The 19,003-nt window shown below is 44.8% G+C and overlaps 1 protein-coding gene across 3 annotated transcripts; it reads left to right on the top strand.

Moving 5' to 3' along the window:
* The first annotated feature begins 5,235 nt into the window (after nucleotides 1-5,235).
* On the top strand, nucleotides 5,236-14,670 carry MRPL11 (mitochondrial ribosomal protein L11). 3 transcript variants are annotated; one of them, XM_087705298.1, is made up of 7 exons: nucleotides 5,236-5,360; nucleotides 6,110-6,195; nucleotides 6,532-6,677; nucleotides 7,778-7,873; nucleotides 10,109-10,202; nucleotides 11,693-11,852; nucleotides 14,235-14,670. In XM_087705298.1, exons 3-7 carry the CDS (start codon nucleotides 6,555-6,557, stop codon nucleotides 14,362-14,364), a joined length of 603 nt encoding a protein of 200 aa, XP_087561424.1. In that variant the 5' UTR covers nucleotides 5,236-5,360; nucleotides 6,110-6,195; nucleotides 6,532-6,554; the 3' UTR covers nucleotides 14,365-14,670. The 3 variants fall into 3 exon arrangements, with proteins under 3 accessions (XP_087561424.1, XP_087561425.1, XP_087561426.1); XM_087705299.1 differs by lacking the exon at nucleotides 5,236-5,360 and adding an exon at nucleotides 5,496-5,577; XM_087705300.1 differs by lacking the exon at nucleotides 5,236-5,360 and adding an exon at nucleotides 5,572-5,590.
* Nucleotides 14,671-19,003: the final 4,333 nt, after the last annotated feature.

The following is a 19,003-nucleotide window of genomic DNA, read 5'->3' as shown; positions in this document are numbered from 1 at the left end:
CCCCCCCGCGATGGATGAAGGAGAAACGTTTTCTGTTCTGCTGCTGTGACGTTCTGCTTCCCTCTTTGAGAAGAAATTCGCTTCTGAGTTTAGGTAACGATCATTAAACAGGTCATCCTCCTGTTCGGCCTCGCCACGTGGCAGGCGCTGTTCTATTTATTTTATTTATAGATTTATTGCACATTTGTCCCGTTTTCCTCCAAAGACCCCAGGTACCTGCACAGACACACACCTTCCCCGTCATCCTCACAACCCTGTGAGGTAGGCTGGACCAGAACCAAAGTTGCACCAGGGTTTGAAGGTGCATTTCCCCTTCCCTCCCAGGCATAGCTCAGTGCTCCCATTTCTTTGGTTGCACCACAAAACCGCGGACGACAAAATCGCGGTCGACGAAAGCGCGTATGTGACGTCATCACAGCGCGACGAAAAAGATTGAAAAATGTAAAAATAAAGCGAAAACCTTACCCTAACCCCCCCAAACCTAACCCTAACCCTAACCCTTAACCTAACCCTAAACCTAACCCTAAACCTAACCCTAAACCTAACCCTTAACCTAACGAAAAACCTAACGCTAACCCTTAACCTAACGCTAAACGTAACGCTAACGCTCTAAACCTAACCCTAACCCTTAACCTAACCCTAACCCTAACCTTTAACCTAACCCTTACCTTTATGTGAATCGGCTTGCTGTAATTTAATTTTTATTTCAATTTTTCGATCTTTTTCGTCGCGTTGTGATGACGTCACATACGCGATTTCGTCGACCGCGCTTTTGTGGAACGCGGTTTTGACGGGTCACGATTTCTTTAAGTAGCACTAAATGGCTAGTGAAAGGTTGGGGGGGAGTTTGGGGGGGGGGGAGAAACCCACAACTTTTTAAAATGGGAAATGAAGGTTATACAAATGGAGTTTGTAATGTGTGCCATGCCTGGGTTTTTTTTTTTTTAACTTACAAAAAAAAAGGTGGAAGAAGATTTTAAGTAGGATGTCCAAAAAGCACAATATTTGTTGTGGTCCACCAGTGGCCAGTGGAGCTGATGGCAGATTCGGGCAGTGAGGAGGGTTGCGGGGGAACCTGGGCCAGCCCTGGAGTTTGGGGAAGGCTCTGAGGAGGGCTCTGTGTCGGAGGCAGAGAGGGGGCCAGGGCCGCCTGACAGTTATCAGCTGCCTTCAGAGTCAGACATCAGTGAGGCAGAAGAACAGCTGGAGCCTGTTCCCAGTGGGTGCATGTGCAGAGTCGCCAGACGAAGGGAACAGCGAAATTGACTTGAGAGTAAGGTCACAGGTGGACGGTGAATGGCCCCTCCCAGGGGAAATAAAAGAGGAGCGAAAGGGGAATGGAGTTTGCAGGAGACCATTAGTTCTCTTCATTGGTTCGTGACTCTCCGAGACTCCTTGCCAAGTTTTACAGATCTCGGCCTGGCAGCTCTCCAAGCCAGATAAAGTCTGTGACTGTAAATCCTCCCTTGAAAGACTTTGCTGGAGGTGAAGGAGCAGAATTCACAGGCAATTAATAAAAGGGTTTTTTTGTCAGGACCAGGAGTTTGCTTCGTGCCCTTGGGAAGCCTTGGTCAGAATAATAGTCATGAATCAATGGGCACAATGAGACTTTTAAGTTTGAATGAGAAATACAAATCAGTCTGCGAGGAACAGATCATTCCAAAGGAATGATTAACTGCTGTCCTATTTTATCAGCAGCGTTATAGGTGACCTGTGATGAGAAATGCATCTCTTTGCTAGAACGGAAAAAAGATTGTCCTGAAAATGATCTCGTTTGCTTGGCCCCTGAGAAAAATAAATCCAGAGCTTATTCTTCTTGGCCTCATGTGTGTTCAATTCCTCCGGCGTCTTTCTTTTCTTCCAGTGTGTAAAACTAATTGGTTTGGTTCAGTTACAGAGGTGTAAGTTTGAGGAAGGAACAAGCAGTGTTTGTGGAAATTCTGTAGATAGCAAAGCCTGCATCTGATCTGTCAGCCTAAATGTTGGCTTGAAGAGAACGGATGTGAGCCAAAGGCCGGGGAGGAGAATTAGCCAGAGATCCCCAACACATCTGGGGAGACAGATGATGATTTACTGTGATTGACAGGTTAGCAGGCCGCACAGAGTCTTTGGAGAGCACCGGGCCTATTTTGCAAAGGTTGAAGGGCGTTCTCCAGCCAGAACTGGCTGCAATAAATCATATTGGCTGCATTTCATTTAATGAGGTTGCATTTAGTTGCTACGTCTCTGGCCATTTTTCAGAGGGTGTCTTGCTACCCATAATCTGGGGGTGCCAGATAAGCCACTATTTGCCGTTCAAAAACACCAGGATGACCATTTTTAGAAGCAGGAGATGAAGTTAGCCTGTATGGCTTTGTTCAGTTCTAAAAAGTTGGACTTTTCGGTGCAGTTGCCAACCTCCGCCAACAGAGGGCGGTGCTCTACTTGCTCTGTTCCCCTTTTCTAAGTTCAAAGCTGCTCAACAGAACTGTGAGAAAGTACTGACCTCTAGTGGATTAGGTTGGGAATCGCATCTGAAAAGCCAACAAAGGAATACAGATGTACAAGTTTAGTGACGGTTCAAAATTACAACGGAACAAATGATTTAGGAGCATTTTTTTCAGAGTTATGATGCCTGTAGCATCCCCATAATCACGTGATCAATGCTTGGCAACTGGATCATATTTATGACAGGGCTGAAAGCCCTATGAAGCGGTATATAAATCGAATTGCTATTGCTAATCACCAAATCACATGATTCCCCTTTTGTGACTGACAAGCAAAGTCAATGAATTGAATTGAATTTATTATATTTCTATGCCACCCTATTCCCAGAAGGGACTCAGGGTGGCTCACAACCAAGTCGGGGGTGGGGGGATAGGAGGATGCCAGATTCACTTTGACAACCCAGGTTACCAACTTAGCAACTGCAGCGATTCACTTAACAACTGCGGCATGAAAGGTCGTAAAATGGGGCAAAACTCACAAACAAACAAAAATTGTAGGCTCAGTGGCGAGTGTAAGTCGAGGACTACTTCCACCGGACAAGGAAAGAAAAATTCAATTGATGCCTTCTGATGGATGATCCAGTTTTTATCGACAGACTTTTTGAGTTATTTCTAGTGGGATGAATAATGAGATGCGGCGTGAATGCATTTTGGCTTCCTGGTTAATTTAACTGAGGATCGAAAGAAAACCTATTAAAGCATACCTTTTGGATCTTTCCTCCCCAAAAGATGGATAGCTTTCAGATTCGTTCCTTTTTTAAAAAGAACTTTAAAAATTTGTCTTTATCTGTTTCTCTAATGATGTGCTTCAGAGGTGTTGGCGTTTCCAGTATTTTATGCCTAATTCCATCCAGTTCCATTGTTTTTCATTCAGGATCTGGCAATCATCTATTTATAAAGCGTTTGAAAATAAAAGTGATATTCTTGGCTAAATACTAATATATGTCAAGAGCAATGAACCCCTTTCATTCAAAGACTGTTGAACAAGTAGTATCTTACACCGGTGAGTTTGGTAGACCAGATTGTACATTTAATATGTTTCCTTTTCGAATGGAATAGAATATTCTTTATTGGCCAAGTGTGATTGGATACACAAGGAATTTGTCTCCGGTGCATAAGCTCTGTATACATACAAACAAGAGTCATAAACCATAAGATACAAACATCAAAGTGATAAATCATAAGATACCAATAGTAGAAGGTAAAAAGGAAAGATGAGAAGGATAATAGTAATACAGCCCCTATTACATGGGTAAGTGTCCAAAATTTTTTATTTTGCGAGGGAATTCCAGTTATCCACTCTAAACCTTAAGAATCTCTTATTTTGTCATTCTATTTTTATATGGAGAATTAAAAACACCCCCATTGCTCCTCTTGATAACAGTTTATAACACTTGCAGTGTGGCCGGCGTTCCCTGATTTCCCCCCAGCATCATTTTGTGACTAGCATACAACGACCCTGCAGTGTAGTCCTCTTGCCATTCTACCCCGTCTCCGGGGCAGCGTTTAATACATTGATTTGTCCTATTTAAATACAGGTAGTCCTTGAATAAGAATTCATTTAGTGACCATTTCGAGTTAAGGCGCCGCCGAAAGAAGTGAATGATGACCATTTTCACACTTAACGACTCTTGCAGCATCCCATGGTCACATGATTGGAATTCAGACATTTGGCAACTGACCCATATTTATGACAGTTGCGGTTTTTTCGGGGATCATGCAATCCCCTTTTGCCACCTTCTGACAAGCAAAGTCAATGGGGAAGCCAGATTCACTTAATAACTGTGTGACTTACCTAACAACTGCAGTGATTCACTTAACAACCATATTACTAGCTTAACAGCTAATGATTCACTTAACAACCATGTTGCTAGCTTGTGATTCACTTAACAATTGTGCTATTAGCTGTTAAGCTAGTGAGTCACTTAACTGTATTACTAGCTTAACAGCTGCAGTGATTCACTTAACAAACCGTGTTACTAGCCTGTGATTCACTTAGCAATGCTGTTACTAGCTTAACAGCTAATGATTCACTTAACAACCATGTTACTAGCTTAAGTGATTCACTTAACCATCCTGTTATTAGCTGTTAAGCTAGTGAGTCACTTAACAACCTTGTTAAGTAGTTTAACAGCTGCAGTGATTCACTGAGGCAACACAAAATGGGGCAAAGTTAACTTAACTATGTATTGCTTAGCATTGTGTTCCTAAGTCGAGGACTACCTGGACTGCCCCTCTCCTTCACTGAGGGGCTCTGTTGGGTTGGGGACTACACGGAGAAAGACTGACCACAGCCCTGCAAGGCAGTCCACCGCTGCCTGGTAAGGAAAAGACGGGGCTGAGGGCTATTTTGGAGGCCCAGCCACAACTCTTCCATTCAAAAGGTTTCTCAGGCATTCGAGTGCGTTACCCTCCCCACCCCCGCTTCAGCACCACTTCCAGGCCTCGTTTGAGGGACCCCCACCACGAAAACCGCAGCGGGGGCCATATTTTAAAATATATATTGGACTTTTTTTTAATTATATCACATGGAAAAAGCAGCTAGGGAAAGATTTAAGCACGGAAAGAGTCCTTGGTCTCTTTGCTGAGGCGAGGAGAGCGCCATCTTTGCGCTTCCCCTCAAAAGCAAAACAGAAGCCGACGGAATTCTCCCGTTGCCATGGGAACGGGCGCCAACGGAACCCTCCCGGCGTGCCCCGCGCGCGCTCGGGCGCCTCGGTGACGTCACTGCGCTCCGGGGTTGCTTAAGTGAACGGGCGCCATTTAACGCCAATGGGGCAAAGCGAGGGCCTCCCGGCATGCAAAGCGCCCGGGTTGACCTCGCTGACTCCAAGATGGCGGCGCCCATCTAGGGTTTCCTTGAGGGAATCCGAGGTAGGCGGTTAGGCAGGGAAGGGCGCGATGGAGAGGCCAGGAGGGCGGCGAGAGACGGAAGGTCGAGGCTTAGCAAGGGAGGCCCGGGAGGGGGAAAGGGATTTGGACCTGGTGGGATTTTTCTCCGGGATTTTCCGGATAAAAGCAATGGCTCCTCCGATTCTTCTATATTGGATTACGGGCTGAAAGTGGAAATGGAGTTGGTTGGAGAGAAACGGTGATGATAAAAAGTACCTCTGCACTACATACTTTAATTAATTGAATGGGTGGACTTCAACTCCCAGAATCCCCCGGCTAGCATGTTTTAAGATGGGTGGACTACAACTCCCAGAATCCCCAAGCTAGCATGCTTTAAGATGGGCGGACTACAACTCCCAGAATTCCCCAGTGAGCATGCTTTAAGATTAATTGGCTTCAACTCCCAGAATCCCCCAGCCAGCTTGCTTTAAGATGGGTGCATATAATCCTCTGGGTATTGAGCTGCAAAGCACCCAATGTGCTGGATTTACTAATTGTGCTATAAACCCAGTCCAGTGCTCTCCCAGGCGAGTTGGGTGACAATCCTCCTAATTTCAGGCTGGAAATATTGGACATCGTGATAACTAGGTTACTGGAAGAAACTAGGTTGGGGATGGCTGTAGTGTTAGATATTGAGAAGTGGTAATATTGCAAAGGAGGCTGGATGCATATATTCTATGGCTAAATGGGGACTTTTTGTAGAAAACCAACTCTGTTTTCCTCTGTTGCAGGGCTGTGATTTGGCATCACTTTTTGCTACCTGTGCCATAAAACTGGAGGTGCTGAAAAGGAAAAACCGGACATCATCAGCCTCAAAGCAAGTATTCTAACTGTCTCCTGGCTGCGCTTTGAGATGTTTCTCGGCATCTATTTGGATCCCTATCCCTGTGAAACTGAATTTTTCTCCCAGTGGTCTCCATTTCAAACGTTCTGTATCACATTTGCTCTGTCCTTGTGTAAGATCGGTGTTTCTCAGCCTTGGCAGCTTTAAGAAGTGTGGACTTCAACTCCCAGAATTGGGCTGGCTGGGGAATTCTGTGAGTTGAAGACTACACATCTTAACTTAAGGCTCAGAAGCAATTGGTAATAATAACCGTTCTGAGATTCCAGTCCTTTCAATCCCCTTTCCTCAATTAATCTCTTTTTAATCTAGGTCTGTGCAGAACTGATAGCACCATGTCAAAGCTTGCCCAAGCTGGCAAAGCGGCACTGAAGATAACTGGTGGAGGTGTCGTCCGGTCAATCATCAATGCTGGACAGGCTGTTCCAGGTCCACCTCTAGGACCTGTTCTTGGACAGGTAAGCACCGGAGAAAGACAGGATAGGAAAGTTAGGTTAATTTTTATAAAGGTAGCATCTGAGACTAGGCAAGGGGTGGGAGAACGATGGTCCCTTTATGACTTGTGAACTTCAACTCCCAGATTTCCTGAGCCAGCCATGCTGCTTATGAACTTCAACTCCATGCTGGCTCAGGAATTCTGGGATTTGAAGTCCACAACTCATAAAGGGGCCATTGTTCCTCACCCCTGGACTAGACCAGCGAAGCAGAAGTTCTGGCCACAGAACTGGAATGCGAACTTCTTTTGTTGTTGTTCTCCTCCAGCCGAGCCAAGATTAGCTATGCATTAATGAAAGAACTTGCAAACAAGGCTCATGTAACACGCTAAGTATTTTTTTCAGAAGAGCACACACACTGCTGTGTTTTATGTTGGACCTTATCAGGAAGCAAGGAGTTTAAATGACTACAGGTTTATTGCGGGTTAATACGCCCTACAAGAATCTGAACTACTCACTGTCAAAAGAGTAGATAAGGGAAGGTGGGGAATGGAAGGATTTAGACTCCTGGCAGACAGCTGGTCATTTGCATTCTTTTAGAGAGTCCTTGAGGCCACTTGGAGGCTTGTCTGTGTCCTCAGGGTCACCTGAGTAGTGCAAATGGGTGTGGAGCCTTCTTGGAACTGCTGAAAGGACTGTGTTGTAGACCGGAGATAGATGATGTCGTGTTTCTCCCTCTCTGTTGAGAGAGGGCTGTTCAATTTGGACATAGATGGCCTCTTTGACCCTCTTTCAAACCAGCGGTCCTCTCTGTCCAAAATGTGGATTTTGCTGTCTTTAAAAGAGTGGCCTTTGTCTTTTCAATGCAGATGGACTGCTGAATCTTATCCTGTTTTGGTTTGTTCTCCTGTGGCCTTCAACGACTCTCTAAAAAATGCAAATGACCAGCTCTGTCTGCAAGCAGTATTAATCCCTCCAATCCCACCAGTTCCCCACCACCAGTCACAAAAAACCACTGGATTGGCACAAAGAGTCGATTTCTGGGAAAAAGTTAGGATCCTCGAATTGAGGTTTAAAATGGCTAAATTGCCATCTCTCTCTCTCTCTCTTCTTCCCGCAAAAAGTACGGCATTCCCATCGGACAATTCTGCAAAGATTTCAATGAGCGGACCAAGGACTTCAAACCAGGCATCCCGCTGCCCACCAAAATCATCATAAAGGTGAAACGAGATCTTCCTTTCTTAATTTCAATGGGTTTTGCAAGTAGGAGGGGCTAGAATGGAAATTCCGGGATTCTTGAGCAACATCCTGAACCCTCACCCCCCTCGAGTTCAGGAGCCGGCCTGGAATTGCCCCACAGACCATCTATTCTTTCAGACATTTTGATACCATACACTTAAATTCCAGGCTTAGGCCTGGCTGCAGCTTCTTTTAAACCAACGTTTTCCAACCTTGGGGTCTTATAAAATAAGCTGACTGGGGAATTCTGGGAGTTGAAGTTAACATTAAATAGCAATAGCACTTATATACCGCTTCACAGTGCTTTCCGGCCCTCTCTAAGTGGTTTACACAGTTAGCCTCTTGTCCCCAACAATCCTCGTTTTACCGACCTGGCGAGGACAAGCCTGAGTCAACCTTGAGCTGGTCAGGATTGAACACCTGGCAGTGGGTAGAGTTAACCAGCAATACTGCATTCTAACATCTGGGAGGTTGGGAAGACAATAGCACTTAGACTTTCATACCGCTTCACAGTGCTTTACAGTCTCTCTAAGCAGTTTACAGAGTCAGCCTCTTGTCCCAACAATCTCGGTCCTAATTTTACCGACTTCGGAAGGATGGAAGGCTGAGCCTGGTGAGACCCAAACTGCCACCAGTCAGCAAAAGTAGCCTGCAGTACTGCACTCTAACCACTGCACCATCCCAGCTCTTACAAAGCACAGACACATATGTTGTGGCCCAGCAGGAGCCGTTGGAGCTGCCACCAGACTCCGACAGCGAGGGGCCCTATGAGTCGGCTTTGGAGGATGTGGAGGACCCCTGGACAGGGTTCCGACTCCGAGCAGGGTGCAGAGAGGCTGGTTGGCAGCCAGGAGGCGCCTGAGCCTTGGACCAGTGGGGAGGAGCCAAGGGAGTGTGATCCCAATGTCAGCAGTGGGGAGGAGCCAAGGGAGTTGTTCCTAGATGTCCGGCACCGGAGAGCTAATAGGCATAAAGAACAATTATGCAGTTACAGGAGGTAACTGCACTCAGCTGGTGGTAATTAGGCTCCTCTCCAGACTATAAAAAGAATGCTTGTGCACACGCCCCTTTTGCAGAAGTCAGCGGATTAATGTTGGAGAACTGTGGTGTTAGCTTGACAGGCTGGATTGCTGCCGAGGCTTGTCTGTGCTGGATTGCTGCCAAGGGCCTACCTGTCTGTGAATAAATTCTGTAAAGTATCTTTGGCTCGGAGTGCTTTGGTGTGGGCGAGGGGGGGGGGGGTCAGAACACATATATAAGCAAGTGCCAGCTAATAACATAAAAAGAAGAATAAAAGAATTTTACACAGATAAATCAAGAATTTATGGGTGCAGGCAATAGTTTTCTGAAACATAAATTTGTTATGATTAATTGGATTAATTAGAATAATATATAATGAATTTATCTTTAAGAACATTATTGCCTCAATATTTTTATATCCTTGATTATTTGATATATAATTAAATATATTAATTATAAACTTGGCTAATTTAAAGCATGTAGACTTCAACTCCCAAAATTCCCCACCTAGCCAAGTTTGGAAACCCCTGATATGGAATAATAAAGAACTAAGAATTACAAAAGTAAACAGTGACGTAGTGGCTCAGTGTTAAGATGCTGAGCTTGTTGATCAAAAGGTTGGTGGTTCGAATCCCTAGCGCCGCGTAACAGAGTGAGCTCCTGTTACTTGTTCCAGCTTCTGCCAACCTAGCAGTTGGAAAGCAGGTAAAAAATACAAGTAGAAAAATAGGGACCATCTTTGGTGGGAAGGGAACAGCGTTTTGCATGCCTTCGGCATTGAGTCATGCCGGCCACACGGAGACGTCTTCGGACAGTACTGGCTCTTCGGCTTAGAAGCGGAGATGAGCACTGCCCCCCAGTGTCAAGAACGACTAGCACATATGTGCGAGGGGAACCTTTACCTTTAAGAATTACAACTGAAGTTAAATAAAGTGATAGCTCTGTAGCAAAGAACAATCTGTGCTTTTAATTTCTGTTCTGACCAAATATTTTGACTATGTATGGGCAAGAAAAATCGACCACAAAAGGGTAAAAATACATCCCGAACATTGCATTAAAGAGAACACAATAGAAACATAATTTTTAATAATGTATTGGAATGCTTAATACATTATGTTTCTCAATATATAAGTTTCATAGAATTCCTGCATTCTGTATTTATTTCTCCTCTTTTCTTTTCTTTTTGGTCGCCGTAGTCTGACAGGTCTTATGAACTTCAGATAAACAAACCAACAACCAGTTACTTTTTACTTTCGGCAGCTGGGATAGAAAAGGGAGCTTCATCGCCTGGTAAGTAGAACCGCAAGAGATGACAGATAGAGACAAAATACTGTTTAATACGGTGACTGTATTAAAAATTAGAAGAAGAAAAAAAAATAGAAAATACAAATTGGGAAAATAGTATTATGCATATATATAGTAGAATTTATTATCATTGCAATGTGCATATTAACATTAGAAGTTGGAAGACCATGATTACGTATATTTAATTGCATTATTATTGTGTAAAGAGTATATTAACCCAGACAATACATTGCCCACAAAATATATATGGCTGTTAAAGGGAAAATTACAAAGAGAGTGTGTCTGTGTGTATACATACATATACATACATACGTACATTACATACATACATACATACACACACACACACACACATACTGTGGCCCAGTTGCCAAGTACAGGTAGTCCTCAACCTATGACCACAATTAAGCCGAAAATGTCTGTTGCTAAGGAAGACGTTTGTTAAGTAATTTTTTCCCCATTTTATGACTCTTCCTCCTCCCCCTTGTCATCCCCCTTCTCCCAGTTCAGCCACTAGGCTACGGGTTGGGATGGCTTTGAGCTTGGAAGAGCCATGGCGACGCAGTGGTTAGAATGCAGTATTGCAGGCTAATTCTGCCGACTGGCAGCAGTTCGATTCTGACGGGTTGAAGGTAGAGTCAGCTTTTTGTCCTTCCGAGGTGGGTAAAATGAGAACCAAGATTGTTGGGGGCAAGAGGCTGACTCTGTTAACCTGCTTAGAGAAGGCTGCAAAGCACTGTGAAGTGGCATATAAGTCTAAGGGATATTGCCCTCCCTGTGGTTAGAATACAGGACTGCTGACTGCCAGCAGTTTGATTCTGACCGATTGAAGGTAGACTTAGCCTTCTGTCCTTCCGAGGTCGGTAAAGTGAGGACCCAGATTGTTGGGGGACAAGAGGCTGTAAACTGATTAGAGCTGAAAAGCACTATGAAGCAATATATAAGTTTAGTACTATTGCCCTTCCTTCCTTCCCTCCCACCCTGTGGATAGAATGCAGTATTGCAGGCTAGCTCTGCTCATTGCCAGCAGTTCAATCCTGACCAGCTCAAGGTTGACTTAGCTTTCCATCCTTCCAAGGTGGGTAAAATGAGGACCCAGATTGGGGGCAAGAGGCTGACTCTGTAAACCGCTTAGAGAGGGCTGTAAAAACACTGCGAAGTGGTATATAAGTCTAAGGGCTATTGCTATTGTCCTTCCTTCCTCCTCCTTTCCTTCCTTTTCATTTCCTTCCTTCCTTCCCAGTGGTTAGAACACAGAATTGCAAGCAAACTCTGCCCACAGTCAGGAGTTTGAGCCTGACTGTCTGAAGGTCAACTCAGCCTTCCATCTTTCTGAGGTGGGTCAAATGAGGACCCAGAATGTTGGGGGCAAGAGGTTGACTCTGTAAACCGTTCAGAGAGGGTTGGAAAGCACTGTGAAGCGGTATATAAGTCTAAGGGCTATTTCTATGTATAACCATCTCCATCCCTGGCAGGACATGAAATAGCCGGGATGGTGACCCTGAAACACCTGTACGAGATAGCGCTGGTAAAATCCCAGGACCACTCAATTATGATCCGCGACTGGCCATTGGAGACGATGATCAGGAGCCTGATGGGAACCGCTCGATCACTCGGCATCAAAGTAGTGACAGAGTAAGTATCAAGAGGGACAAGGGGGTGGGGGCAGGGGGAAGCTGGAAGGACCTGGTAGGACCAAGAAAGACGGGAAAGACATCTTGCTTTGTGTAGTCCTCCACTTACGACCACAAATAAACCCCAGACTTCTATTGCTAACCGAGACAACGGTCAACTTTAGCTTTGCCCCGTTTTACAACCTTTCTCCTCACAGTTTTGTGAGTGAATCTCTGCAGTTGTTAAATTAGGAACACCGTCTTTAAGTGAATCTGACTTCCCCCTTGACTTTGTCAGAAGGTCGCAAGAGGAGATCACCTGACCCCGGGACACCGTGACCGTCATACCTATGAGTCAGTTGCCAAGCGTCTGAATTTTGATCACGTGTCTGTGGGGAGTGCTGCAGTGGTCCTCAGTGTGAAAAACGGCCATAAGCGCACTTTTCAAATGCCACTAAATGAACTGCTGTAAGTCGAGGACTGCCTGTGCCTAGGACCGCTTCCTAGGACCCCTGTTGAGAAAAGGAAGGTGAAAAGTGACAGGACAGAGTTCCGAGGTGCATTCAGGAACTGGCGAAAGGACAACTGTGGGTATCAATCATCCCGCCGCCTTTCCCAGCAAAAGAAATTTTTATTGCCAAGAGTAAAACTTTACCGGTGAATTTATCCAAGCACAGAAGAAGCGAAGCCAGTTCTGAGAATTTGTTGCGAAAAGCAACAAAACCCACTTTTCTTTCCCTGAACCACCACCATCCACCAATCCAGGGGAAGCATTTATTTATTTTTTAGAAAATTTTATTAATTTCATATATACATACACAATTATATGATCTCATAACTGTTATTAATAATATGTATTTAGAACAATTTTTCCCCCTACAGTTGACAATATACTTGAAATTGCTTTCTTACCATCCCATAACTCCATCTTATCTTACAACATTCCTACTTCTTCTTCTTTCCTTCCCTCCTTCCTTCCCTCCCTCCTTCCCCCTTCCCTCCCCCCTTTCTTCTCTCCTCCTTCCCTCCTTCCTTCCCTCCTTTCTTCTCTCCTCCTCTCCTTCCTTTCCCCCTTCCTTTCCTCCTTCCTTCCCCCCTTCCTTCTCTCCTACATTCCCTCCTTCCTTCCCTCCTTCCTTCCCTCCCTCCTTCCCTCCCTCCTTCCTTCCCTCCTTCCTTCCCCCCTTTCTTCTCTTTCTTCTCTCCTTCCTTTCTTCCTCCTCTCCTTTCCCTTCTCTCCTTCCCCTTCCTCCCCTTTACCCTTCCCCTCAGCCTTCCTTATCTCCCCTCTCTCCTACTCTTACATTCCCTCCAATTCTTCCTCTGCTTTTCCCTCTCTCCTATTCCTCTCCTTTTCTCCTCACCTTCCTATCTTTCCTTCTACTCCTCCTTCCATCCACTCTATCCGTTGTTGTGTTTACATATTCTCCTCTTCAGGGGGTGACCTGGTTCTTCCCCCCCCCCCTAATTTGAAGTTATAAAAAAAGGCAAGATTTACATTTTTTTCTTGGGTAGTGGTCTGCACCCTTTTGAAAGTCTTCAGACTTTCTGACCTTGGCCTCGCGAGATTTTCTCAGGCTGCAGACGGCTCACATAGATTCCTTTCCTCCCTCCCGCTTCCCACACGTTCCACTCATGCCCCTCCCCACTGCCCCAGCTGCTTTTTAAAGCCACGAGCAGGAAAGGTGCTTTGCAAGTCAGCCTTAGATCCAGATTAACAAGAGTTGGAAGGGAGGTCATCTAGTCCAACCTCCCCGCCCATGGAGACCCTACATCATTTCTGACAGATGGCAGTCCAGTCTCTTCTTGAAGGGCCTCCAGGGATGAAGCTCCCACAACCTCTGAAGGCAACTTCTGTTCCATGGGTTGATTGTTCTCCCTGTCAGGAAATTCCTCCGTATTTCCAGGTTGAATCATGGTCAGTTTCCATCCATTGTTCTTTGTCTGGCCTTCGGGTGCTTTGGAGAATAGCTTGACCCCTTCCTCCTCTCTGGGACAACCCCTCAAATATTGGAAGGCTACTATCATGTCTTCACTGGTCCTCCTCTTCACTAGGCTAGCCATGCCCAGTTCCTGCAACCGCTCATTGTATGTTTTAGCCTCCAGTCCCCTAATCATCCTGGTTGCTCTTCTCTGCACCCTGAATCTCAACATCTTTTTTTTATAGAGTGGTGAGCAAAACTGGATGCAGGATTCTAAGTGTGGCCTTACCAAGGCTTTATAGAATACTATTAGTACCTCACTTGATCTTGATTGTATCCCTCTTGTTAATGCAACTTAGGATTGCGTTGGCTTTTTTGGGCTGCCGCCGCACACAGTTGACTCACATTTAATTGACAGCGAGTGTTTGCGTGCGCGACAAGCGGACCGTTGCAAAACCTTCGCTCTTCTCTCCTCCGGTTAGGTTAAACCCTGAAGAATACGGAGCCTTTCTGAAGGAGCGCGAGGAGAGGTTGGCAGCCGAGGCGGAAGCCAGAGCCGCTGAACGGGTAGCGAAGAAAAAAGAGATTGTTGCAGCGGCAGCAACAGCTTGAGAGGTAGAGCCCTCGGGAAGGTGATAATTCTAAGCAGGGGGCTTGCCCGCATCCTCTCATTGCACGGGAGCCGAAGTTTGCACACAATCCCGCAGGTTGAAGAAGCGAAGGAAGAAATGCTCAGTGGCAGGTGACTCGGAGCTGCCAAAACTCCGTTGCTTGTGTCATTATCGTCAAGACTCTTTTAAATTAATCACGGCAAACCAAAATCTTTCCCACGTCCAGCTCACGTCGATACATCTGGGTTGGTTGTTCAGATTCCTGGCTTCTGCCATTCTTTTTCCCCCTTTTATTTTTATTTTATTCAGAAATAAAACATTAAAATATTAAAAAAAACCATTGGGGAGAGTAAGACTCTTCCCATGTTTTGGATGAAAGAATTGTGGTCATTATGATCATTTTATTTGTTTGCGTTCAGTCCTGATGCATATCTCTCTCTCTCTCTTCCTTCCCTCCCCTGTTTTACCCGAAAATAAGACCTTCCCCGGATAATAAGCCCAATTGGGCTTTTGAGCACGCGCACTAGAGCCAGCCCTCCCCCGAAAATAAGCCCACCCCAAAAATATTACAACACAGCAGCAGGCAAGAGGTGACCAATGCTTGCCGCTTCCTGCACCTCAAAAATAATAAGACCTCCCCCAAAATAAGCCCAAGTGCTTATTTTGGGGGTCAAAAGAAAATAACACCCTGTTTTATTTTTCGAGGAAACACCGTATTTTTCTCGCCCTGAAAAATACTTTCAGTGTACTTCAAAAAAAACAAAACCCTCTGCAAAACTCTTTTCTACAGGATTAAGACCACATTTTAGGCACTAAGCTGTGTCATTCAGTGTCCACCAGAGGTCCCACTGAGAACGTTGACTGACAATTTACTGCAGTCATTCAGGTTTTCTTTTTTAATATAAAATATCACAGTGATTGTAATGTATGAATCTTCTCGGGATAAGTGGGCATAATTTGGCATAATTTGGGAATGAGGAAGATAATTAGTGTTAGTGGTTTTATCAGCGAGGTGCAAATGTGTCATACTATTTTTCCCGAAAATACAACCTGCCCCAAAAGTAAGTTCTAGCTTGATTTTTACACGGGCGCCCAAAAGAAGCCCTACTGTATTTTTCAGACTATAAGATGCACCGGTGTATAAGATGCACCAAGAGATCGAAGAGGTAAGTAAGAAAGAAAAACAAAAAATGTTTTTGTCCTCCCTGGCCTCCAGGATCACTCTGCAGGCTTCATCAGGGCTTGGGGAAAGCAAAGACGCCGGTTTTTGCAAAAAATGGATAGGAAACGGGCCATTTTTTGAAAAAATGGGGGCATTTTTGCCTCTCCCCCCCCCCCCCCCCCCGACCTGCTGAAGCCTGCAGAGTGCTTCTGCTGGAGGAAGGCAAAAAGGCCTCCATTTTTCGCAAAAATGGGATGCGGTGGGCGGGGCTTCGGGAAGCCAAAAATGGCTGTATTCGGTGTATAAGATGCACCAACATTTCCACGCTCTTTTGGGGGGGGGGAGATGGGGCGTCTTATACTCTGAAAAATATGGTAATTAAGATCCCATCCACTCCAGGGTGCACAGGTAAAAAGCTAGGATGGGGATGGGTGTGTGTATATTGATAGATAGATGATAGATAGATAGATAGATAGATAGATAGATAGATAGATAGATAGATAGATAGATAGATAGATAGATAGATAGATAGATAGATAGATAGATAGATATTTCCCACTCCTAATTTCCACCTCTACTTTCCAACCATTTATAAAAGAAGTCCCTTGTTCAAAAATACTATTCTGTATCTTTTTAGTGTCAGTCTGTCCATTTCTGCACAATCTTAATTTTTTTTTAATGACATCATTTTTTCCAATGTCGTGCAAATACAATCCCTGCTGCTGTCAAAACATGTATTATTAAGTATAGTTTCCCTTTACAACATTCTTCAGTATTATGCCTAGCAAAAATATTTCTGGCTTATAAAGCTATGTGATGTTTTAACATTTTTTCCCAACCACTTCTGCATTTTTGTCCAATGTTTCTTTGCTTTTACAAATCTCCACCACATATGATAACACAGGTCTTAAAGTGGCCAAGGCTAGATACCCTTGGCATAAAATCAATCACACTGCTGAAAATAACCTAGCCGAGGCCAGAGCTAATCTAAATCTTTTTATTTTTTGACAAGATTTAAATACATGTTTTATATATTTTTATTTTGGGGCCTACATGGATTCATCCTTTCCGACTGAACTGTGGCGAAACTATGATAAAAAAAACCCAGCAGCTCTTAAAATTGATTGGTGCGTTTGGGAATCCCATCAGTGACATCAGAGGCTAGTGGTTGCTGCCTTTTCATTGGTACCTGGGGTTTCCATAGCAACAGATGAAGCTTCTTAGCATCCTTTTGCTACAGCTGGGGTGAGAGTTGACTGGGCCTGGATACACACATGGGAAAGGCAACTTAACTAGTTAAGGTTGCAGATAGTACATAGTTGGGAGTACAAAGAGGGAATCCCCTGTAGATATTTTTGCCCCAGAAATGTCAAATTCCAAGTTCTCTTTTGGGGAGCTGATTTATTCATGATAGAAAGTATTTCTCAACCTTGGCAGCTGGAAGATAGGTGGCTCTCCATGTTGCATGAAGGCTGAAGAATTCTGGGATTGAAGTCCAGCCCTCTTAAAGCAAGCTGGCTGGGGAATTCTCGGAGTTGAAGTCCACCCCTCTTAAAGCAAGTTGCCTGGGGAATTCTGGGATTGAAGCCCACCCCTCTTAAAGCAAGCTGGCTGGGGAATTCTGGGAGTTGAAGGCCACCCCTCTTAAAGCAAGCTGGTTGGGGAATTCTGGGAGTTGAAGGCCACACCTCTTAAAGCAAGCTGGCTGGGGAATTCTGGGAGTTGGAGTCCACCCCTCTTAAAGCAAGCTGGCTGGGGAATTCTGGGAGTTGGAGTCCACCTCTCTTAAAGCAAGCTGGCTGGGGAATTCTGGGAGTTGAAGTCCACCCCTCTTACAGCAAGCTGGCAATAATGACCAGAGTGGTTTCTATCTACTTCAGCTTCATAGCATATCCAAATTGCAAGAACATTATACCAACCAGGGCAATGGCGCCCCTCTTTTAAACTAATTATGTTGGCACTGGCTGGCAGCAACTATGAGTTTGGATAGGGAAGGAGATTGGTTCCACTATTTTATTTCATTATTTCATTAGATTTTGTTTTATATATTATTTACATGGTGCCTCTCTCGCAGTTGGAATGACCGTTGAACTGCTGATCCTAGAATCATATGGCTGAAAGGGACCTTGGAGGTCTTCTAGTCCAACCTTCTGATCAAGGCAGGAATCCTTATACCATCTTGGTCCAGATTATTTTTGAAAACTTCCAGTGGTGGAGCACTCACAAGCCAAGAGGCAAGCTGTTCCACTGATTAATTGTTCTCACCATCAGGAAAGTTCTCCTCCTTTCCAGGTTGAATCTCTCCTTGTTCCATCCATTATTCCTTGCCTGGCCTTCAAAGATGCTTTGGAGAATAGCTTGACTCCCTCTTCCTTGGGGCAACCCCTGAGATATTGGAAGACTGCTATCATGTGTCCCCTGGTCCTTTATTCATTAAACTAGACATCTCCAGTTCCTGCAACCATTCTTCATATGTTTTGGCCTCCAGTCCCCTAATCCTCTTTGTTGCTCCTCTCTGCGCTCTTTCCAGAGTCTCAACAAAATTTTTGTATCGTGGTGACCAAAACTGGACGCAGTATTCCATGTGTGGTCTCACCAGTGCTTTGTAAAACAGTGCTATCACTTCTCAGCGTCTTAATGATACCCCTCTGTTGATGCAGCCTAGGACTGCATCGGCTGTCACATCATTTTTTATCTCAGATTTTTTTGGGGGGAAAAAGTTTAGATGGAAAGCAGGCATCCTGGTCGGTGACCCGTCAAAACCGCGGTCCACAAAAGCGCGATCGACGAAAGCGCGCATTTGACGTCATCACAGCGCGCCGGAAAAAATTAAAAATTGAAATAACAATAAAATTAAAGCAAGCCGATTCACATAAAGGTAAGGGTTAGGTTTAGGGTTAGGGTTAGGTTAAGGGTTAGGGTTAGGTTTAGAGCGTTAGGGTTACTTTAGCGTTACGTTAAAGGTTAGCGTTAGGTTTAGCGTTAGGTTAAGGGTTAGGTTTAGGGTTAGATTTAGCCTTAGGTTAAGAGTTAGGTTTAGGGTTAGGTTTAGGGTTAGGTTTGGGGGGTTAGGGTAAGGTTTTCGCTTTATTTTTACATTTTTCGATCACAGCGCGATGTTTTCGTCGCGCTGTGATGATGTCAAATGCGCGCTTTCGTCGACCGTGATTTTGTCGTCTGCGGTTTTGTGGTGGAACCATCCTGGTCAGCCAGGATGAAAAAAAACGAGGGTTTTGTTTTCTGTTTTCCTTATGTTATATCTCTCTAACATCCCTGGTGCCAACCATCCTCTGTTCAGGCACAGAACATGTAGAATTGTAAGGGGGTCCTCGGGGGGTCATCTAGTCCAACCCTCTGCTCGAGCAGGAGAGTCTACCCTGCTTCAGACGCCAGCGGCTGTGCAGTCTCTGCTTAAAAACCTCCAGCGATGGTTGGAGAAGAGCCTTTCAACTATTAACATGTCTCTCTCTCTCTCTCC

Source organism: Thamnophis sirtalis, unplaced genomic scaffold, assembly GCF_051295495.1.
Source record: "Thamnophis sirtalis isolate CommonGarterSnake01/CBP01778 unplaced genomic scaffold, rThaSir2_p1.2 scaffold_2, whole genome shotgun sequence".
Taxonomy (NCBI): Eukaryota; Metazoa; Chordata; class Lepidosauria; order Squamata; family Natricidae; genus Thamnophis; species Thamnophis sirtalis.
The sequence above is the reverse complement of the archived record's forward strand: the minus strand, read 5'-3'. Positions and strand labels throughout refer to the sequence as shown.

What these genes read in the sequence shown, in the direction of transcription:
- MRPL11 (XM_087705298.1), top strand. Translation starts at nt 6,555, where the DNA reads ATGTCAAAGCTTGCCCAAGCTGGCAAAGCGGCACTGAAGATAACTGGT. An exon ending in TAGGACCTGTTCTTGGACAG is followed by an intron (nt 6,678 to 7,777) that starts GTAAGCACCGGA and finishes TCCCGCAAAAAG; the next exon opens with TACGGCATTCCCATCGGACA. An exon ending in CCACCAAAATCATCATAAAG is followed by an intron (nt 7,874 to 10,108) that starts GTGAAACGAGAT and finishes TGGTCGCCGTAG; the next exon opens with TCTGACAGGTCTTATGAACT.